This window comes from Somniosus microcephalus, chromosome 25 (genome assembly GCF_052327205.1).
Source record: "Somniosus microcephalus isolate GS21.2 chromosome 25, FLI_Smic_1.0, whole genome shotgun sequence".
Lineage (NCBI taxonomy): Eukaryota > Metazoa > Chordata > Chondrichthyes > Squaliformes > Somniosidae > Somniosus > Somniosus microcephalus.
In genome coordinates, this window is record NC_141011.1 from 54,799,370 (window position 1) to 54,807,108 (window position 7,739).

The 7,739-nt window shown below is 45.5% G+C and overlaps 1 protein-coding gene across 1 annotated transcript; it reads right to left on the reverse strand.

Moving 5' to 3' along the window:
- Positions 1-384: 384 nt before the first annotated feature.
- Positions 385-7,036, reverse strand: LOC147100907 (transmembrane protein 52-like). The gene is made up of 5 exons (XM_085967508.1): positions 4,551-7,036; positions 4,301-4,353; positions 3,765-3,800; positions 2,262-2,416; positions 385-1,190 (listed from the first exon to the last, which is right to left on the reverse strand). Exons 1-5 carry the CDS (start codon positions 4,686-4,688, stop codon positions 949-951), a joined length of 624 nt encoding a protein of 207 aa, XP_085823634.1. The 5' UTR covers positions 4,689-7,036; the 3' UTR covers positions 385-948.
- Between the last annotated feature and the right edge of the window lie 703 nt (positions 7,037-7,739).

Sequence of the window (7,739 nt, forward strand, 5' to 3'; positions counted from 1 at the left end):
CATAAATTTAAAACAGAAATAGACAGTTTCCTAGAAGTAAAGGGAATTAAGGGTTACGGGCAGGAATTTGGACATGAGTCTAGGTTCGGATCGGTCATGGCCCTGTGGGTAGCGGAGCAGGCCCAGGGGCCGTGTAGCCTGATCCTGCTCCTATTTCGTGTGTCTAATTCTGTTAGATGCAGGAGATGGTTCTGTGATAGTGGATTGGCGATTAGGATCAGATCAGCCATGATCTTATTGAATGGCGGAGCAGGCTCGAGGGGCCGATTGGCATGTTCTTAACTGGAGGAGTATGGCTGTCTTTAGCTTTTGAAAACTATAACCGTGTAGTGCAGGGCACTCAGTGATGGTAGAAACAGAATTCCTCAAAAACCATTCCCCTGGAGCCAAAAAACACATGACGTTTGCCTACACAATGTTCAAAATATCCTTCATCAAAATCCTAATTTCTTAATTGCGTGACATTCAGATTGCTGTAATCCTATTTGCATTCATTTATTTAATAGAATATAATGAATAGTGAAACAACAGGAACTGCTGGAAAAACTCAGCAGGTCAGGCAGCATCCGTGGAGAGAAACAGAGTTAACGTTTCAGGTCTGGGACACTTTGTCAGATGAAAGATCATCGACCTGAAACGTTAACTCTGTTTCTCTCCACGGATGCTGCCCTGGCCGGCTGAGTTTTTCCAGCGTTTGCTGTTATTTCAGATTTCCAGCATCCGCAGTATTTTGCTATATAATGAATAGTGATATATCCCACTGATATAAATCACAGTTCAAATGTCATTACTTAGTAATGGAGCTTTGTTCTGCAGCAATTTGCTGAAGTGTTTCACTTCCTACAGCAAGAAGTACTCACTACAAGTAGTTCTTTTTGAAACCCAAGGAAGACCAGAATCTCAGTTGGCAGAGGAAAATATAAAAACAATTTTAAAAAAAGGTGTTGATTATGACAACGCTGCTGAGGTCACCTCTGTAGAATTCAACTCTTCATTCCTTCCCGGATTCTCTGCCCCGCTCTTCGGGTTGTAGCTCTCGATAGGTTTGGCCATTTTCAGGGCCACTTCATAGGATGGAGGCGTTTCAATGGCATACAGACTGTAAGGTGGAGGAGGCAAAATGAGGCCATTGGCCTCCTGGAATGGGATGCCATTCCTACTGGTGGATATATACTGCAGGGAACTATTTGCTATTGAAGAGGAGAGAAATACAAGTGTTAAATAGGTTCATCAGAATACAGAGTAAAAGATGAAAAAAAGTCCTTGTTCATGGCACCTTTCTAGTTGAAAACAGACAGTAAATATTACAAAGCTAATAGCTACTGATTTAAAAAAAAAATTAGCAGCAAATTCACTGATCCCATGTTCCCAGTGTGGAGCCGTGCTCGAGGGAGCGCAGGTTTTTTTGGGGGGGGGGGGGGGGGGGGAGAAAAGGGAGGAAGATCAGTGCTATCTCTAGCCGGTGCTCTTGGACCACAGCTCCCCACTAAAAAAGGTGCAGGATTGATGGCATTACCTCAAAAAACACTCAGAAAAGATGATTTTTAACAATAGCTTTCAGATAACATTTGAAATATGCCTTCAAATTAATTTCCTCCTGCATTTCATTACTGCCAAGGTAAATAAATGATGCTTTTACTTGCCAATTATCTACTCTCCCTTGGGTCGAGGGTGGGGTTGTTCCCAAGGCATTGACTGCTTGCTGGGGTGTAGAATTCGATAGTGACTGTCTGCAGCCCATTCAACCTCTGGGGGCAGAAAGTGGTATTACATCCGAGCCTGGTCAGGCCTCACCCAGTGTCTGCCCGTCCCAACAGGGGTTGATGGCAGGGGGGGGGGGGGGGGGGGAAAGAGGGTTTGGCCACAGGGAAGACCCATTTTCTCAATCATAAATGACTTGAGAAAAACCAGAAAAAAAAAAAAAGGGAAATAAAACAAACCTGATTTGCTGAATCTCATTTATACCAAAATCTGCAATAATAGAAGATAATTGGCAAAAAGACCCAGCGGCGATAGGAGGATTAAAAAAATAAATGCAACAAATGATGATCTGGAATGCACGGCATGCAAGCAGATTCAGTAATAACTTTCCAAAGGGAATTGAATAAATACTTGAAGGGGAAACATTTACAGGGCTATGGGGAAAGAGCGAGGAAATTAGACTAATTGGATTGCTGACACAGGCATGATGGGCCGAATGGCCTCCTTCTGTGCCGTGTCCTTCTATGAGAGATTGGACTGATGAATGGTTTGTTACTTACGTGGTACAGCATTGTCATTATCAATGGCAATCACGGTAACTTCATACGGTCTAGTTGGGACAGTGGGGACCTGGGGTTTAGTCCTCCAACAACATTTCACACAACTGGCTGCCACACCACACACCAACAGCAGAAAGATGGTCAACAAAATCAACCTGAAAGATAAAGGGAAAAAAAAGTTACTTTCAAAACTGCATAAATACTAGTGCGATCCTCATCAATAGTCTTCAGCTTTAGTAACCGTCAAAATAAAATGCACACAAAGTTATTAGAGAATACAATCTGCCCTCTCGGGTGGGTGTAAAAGATCCCACGGCACTATTTCAAAGAAGAGCAGGGGAGTTCTCCCCGTCCTGGCCAATATTTATCCCTCAACAACATCACAAACAGATTATCTGGTCATTGTCACATCGCTGTTTGTGGGAGCTTGCTATGCACAAATTGGCTGCTGCGTTTCCCACATTACAACAGTGACGCCACTCGAAACAAGTACTCCATTGGCTGTAAAATGCTTGGAGACGTCCTGTGGTGTGAAAGGCGCTATATAAATGCAAGTCTGTCTTTTTACAAAACTGATCTCAGGGCCACAAGCTTATCCCAGGATGATCAGTCATTAGGTGCATGGCTTTGTTGAATGTTGTTTAAGTGGGTGTCGAATTCTACACTTTTTCACGTTGCTTAACCACCTCGGGTTTTTTTATTTTTTAAATAAACCCTTTCTTAACTGGGTGCCGAATCCTCTATTTTCAGATTTCCCATTGCTGCTCAACAGGTCGCCCAGCCCATCATTACACATGCCGGAAGGTTGAAAATTAAAAATAAAACACGAGATTGAACGTAAACACTTGACAAGTCCTTGCTCCAAGGTGTGTAGAGAGCAGGTGGACAGAGCCAGTTGTGGATGTATTTAGGAATAGACTCTTAAACCCTGCACACCGAGTAAAACCCATGACAATGATGTGGTTCGCAGATGGGGGGGGGCACAGTCCATTCCACTGAAGCGTCGAGTTTATTTGGAAAATCTTAAAGTCTGGTTTTGTTTTGTTAATTTCTATGAAATCCTGTTACTGTTAAAGGGCACGGTTACTGTAGTTGATGCTGCACAGGCAGAGGAGGCCAGGACTGCTATTTCTGGGGCCCCTGCGAGTTGCCGTTTGAGGGCAAGCTTCTTTGAAGAGCCACCGCATCCCGAACCCTGATCAGCGCCGGGGGAGGGCGCCGCTCCCACAGCAAGGGGCTCTTTTAGGTGCAAAATTCGAGTAATTGTTCTTTCAGAAGCAGACACCGGAAAAGGTCTTTGCACCAGCTAATCTTCATCTGTTAATTGGATTCACAATTTAATCCCTTAAAATTTTAGCACTTGGAGTTGTGGAACCAATTTACCTACAGTCTAACACTTCTAAATGGAGAAACATTGCTCAGCCTCTGACGCGAGACAAACTGCAGAATCCACAGTGGTGGTGCTAAATCCGGTGATTATACAGGAGCTGGACAGACACTTACCAGACATACCAGAGGCTGGTCCAGCTGGTGGGACACCTGCAATTAACAAAAGAAATGGTTTTAGGGAGATTCGCCATGACCATTCTCTTCAATAGTACAGCGGCTGAACTCAGCGAGACTGTTACTAACAGAAAAGAGTGTGACAGAGGAAGGCGGCAAGAGGAACAAGCAGCGAGCAGACAGCAGGATTTATTGGGTGCACAATTTAAATTGCCCATGTTGGCGACTACAGGTGGCCAACCCGATAATAAATACAACAATACGGTAACTGGGAGCAGAGGGAGCAATACGTTGGTGATCAGAGTCATAAGATTAGAGATTAAAACAAAAAATGCAAAACGATTGGAAGTTAACACAGGAAATTAAGAATGCGCGCGATGTATTTTGTTGTAATAAATGGGATCATTCTGTGCGAGATTGAAATCCTTCTCCAACCCGACACAAGCACAATGGGCCGAATGGCCTCCCTGTGCTGGATGTGAAGCCAGTGTGAGCGAGTGATTTTATTTAAAACATAAATTGATGTCTAGACTCACCGGCTAGATTCTCCGAGGCCGGAGCCGCAATTCTGGGCGTCAGTAAGAGGCACCTGTTGGTCAAAACCCAAAGAAGGAGACAGTTGCTTAGCTCAGGAGTACAACATCCAATTAAAAAAAGTTTTAGACCGAACACATGATTTAAATGTAATTACACAACATAAGAGCTCTAAACTGCCTGGACAAGTATTACAAATACCGTGAACCCGGAATGATATTTAACCATAGTTTTTAAACCCATGGAACTGACCTGAAACAAGCAGAGAGCGACGATGGCCGCAGACTTATCCATCTCCTTTCTCCCTCTCTCCTCCTTCTTTCGTACAGTCAGTTTCCAGCCGGGATCCCGGTGAAATTGGCGAGCTGATGTCACTTTCCGATGTTTCATTCTCCAATCCGCGGCCCCTCCTATTTATAATCCCGCTGCCCCGCCTCTCCCTCTCTCAGCAAACACCCACTCCCTCCGCCACACAGCACAACAACCATCTCCCCCACACAACCTGTGCTCATTAACCCGGGACAGGACCCCAGAGCACTCAGTGTGTGTGAGAGAGAGAGATTGGTCGCTTTGTTCTGGGCAATCACTTAGATTATTGGATAAAGGCAAAATGCAAACACTTTGGAGCACCTCTAACAGGAATCAGACCAGTTTCCTGTTAAACCTATTATTACTGGGGCGAAAAGAGCATCGCGGAGGTCCTGTTTCAAACAGTTACACACCTGTGTACACATCCCCCGAAACTGAGCACCATAAATTAATGGAATCAATATTTATGGAAGCCGACCTCGAAATTCCACAGACATTGGGCGAGGAATCGAGTTTTGAAGGTTACATGAATCCTTTTAAAATTCTGAAACACGACAATGCCAATTAACATTTAAATCTGAAAGTTCAACAAAGTTTAAAAACCTGTATGTCCATCAATCACAAGATAGCCAGGGAAACACAAACGGAGTTACTTTATTTAACATATACATACCGAGACAAACTCGGAATCCCCGGCTGTTTATTAATATAAAGAACATTACCGAATGCCTCACTAAATTTAGAGCTGGCAATTGTTTAGGCCGGGTTAATACAATTAATTATTAGAATCCTGCGCCGCCCTCTGGCAGACACGCCTTGTTCTGGTTGCCGTATTCGGGTTGTGCTGGGGCAGTCCCACTAATCCCTGGCTACGTGACTCCTCCATGACCAGGCTGACTACATACAAAGGAATGTCAGTCATTTCCGCCTTTCCAAAACAGAATGAGAAAGAAATGTGTCGAGGTCTTCCCAAACCTACATTAACAGTAAAAAGTACTGCGTGACATCAAATGCTGCCAAATATAGCAACACTTTTCCACAATCCCATTGTATAACAGGAATAGTGTTACCATTCAATGAATAAACACTGTATTCTTGTACTCCACAGGGAGTGAAAGCATTACTTCTTCTTAGGCAGTCCCTTGAACCGAGGATGACTTGCTTCCACACTAAAAATGAGTTCTCAGGTGACTGATGAGTCCAATGCGGGACCTACAGTCTCTGTCACAGGTGGGGCAGACGGTGGTTGAAGGGGTGGGTGGGTGGGGTGCTTGGGTTGATGTGTGCTCCTTGCGCTGCCTGCGCTTGGCTTCCGCTTGCTCCTGGCGAAGAGACTCGAGGTGTTCGGCGTCTTCCCGGATGCTTCTCCTCCACTTTGTGCGGTCTTGGGCCAGGGATTCCCAGGTGTCGGTGGGGATGTTACACTTTTCCAAGGAGGCTTTGAGGGTGTCCTTGAAGCGTTTCCTCTGCCCACCTGGGGCTCTCTTGCCGTGCCGGAGTTCCGCGTAGAGCGCTTGTTTTGGGAGTCTCGTATCGGGCATGCGGACAATGTGGCCCGTCCATCGGAGCTGATCGAGCGTGGTCAAAGCTTCGATGCTGGGGATGTTGGCCTGAGCGAGAACACTGACGTTGGTGCGCCTATCCTGCCAATGGATTTGCAGGATCTTGCAGAGGCAGCGCTGGTGGTACCTCTCTAGCATTACACACACTGTGTAAAGGGTTGTTCCATTGTGAGGTATCACATTTAACAGTCAAGTAACGTGGTGCCTGTACATACACAAGTAAGGAAGCTTTTAAAGAGCTAATGGACCACGATTGCCCAGAATGGAAGGCCCCATTGTCTGTACGGCATGACTGTCCAAATAAGCTTCAATGAGGTTGAGCTGGAGGGACCTCGCCTTGGTAGAATTTGCAGTCAATCTGCACTTTGTGTTTCTGCAGCATTTAGACAAGGGGCAGGTAATGATAATAATGGCCAGCATTTCCCCCCATTGCTCTAACCCTCTGTAGCTGTCTTGCAGCTCCTGTGCCCTATTCCCCCCTCTGCCCCTTTTCAATCAGATCACGGCTGATCTGCACCTCAACTCCATATCCCTTGATGCCCTTACCTAATTAAAATCTGTCAATCTTAGCCGTGAAAGATCTAATTGACCCCCGGCATCCACAGCCTTTTGGGGGAGAAAATTCCAGATTTCCACTATTCTTTATGTGAAAACTTGAGTTCGCAACCTTTGTGTCATATTTGACCCTGAAATGAGCTTCTGACCACATATCCGCAGCATAACAAAGACCGCCTATTTCCACCTCCGGATCATCGCCCGTCTCCGCCCGCCTCAGCTCATCCGCTGCTGAAACCCTCATCCATGCCTTTGTTACCTCTAGACTTGACTATTCCAACGCACTCCTGGCTGGCCTCCCACATTCTACCCTACGTAAACTTGAGGTCATCCAAAACTCAGCTGCCCGTGTCCTAACTCGCACCAAGTCCCGTTCGCCCATCACCCCTGTGCTCGCTGACCTACATTGGCTCCTGGTTAAGCAACGCCTCGATTTCAAAATTCTCATCCTTGTTTTCAAATCCCTCCATGGCCTCGCCCCTCCCTATCTCTGTAATCTCCTTCAGCCCCACAACCCCCCGAGATATCTGCGCTCCTCTAATTCTGCCCTCTTGAGGATCCCTGATTATAATCGCTCCACCATTGGTGGCCGTGCCTTCTGCTGCCTGGGGCCCTAAACTCTGGAATTCGCTCTCTAAACCTCTCCGCCTCGCTCCCTCTCTCTCCTCCTTTAAGACGCTCCTTAGAACCGACCTCTTTGACTAAGATTTTGGTCACCTGCTCTAATATCTCCTTATGTGGCTCGGTGTCAAATTTTGTTTGATAACGCTTCTGCGAAGCACCTTGGGATGTTTTACTACATTAAAGGCGCTATATAAATGCAAATTGTTGCTGTTGATAAAGTGTTTCCCTAATTTTAAGATTTTCCCCTTGTTCTGGATTCCCCCACCAGAGGATCTAGCTTCCATATATCTACTCTATGGAATACGTTTATAATTTTAATAATCTCAATTAGATCAAGCCTCAACCATCTAACTTCCAGGGAATACAACCCAAGTTTATGCACCTTGTTCTC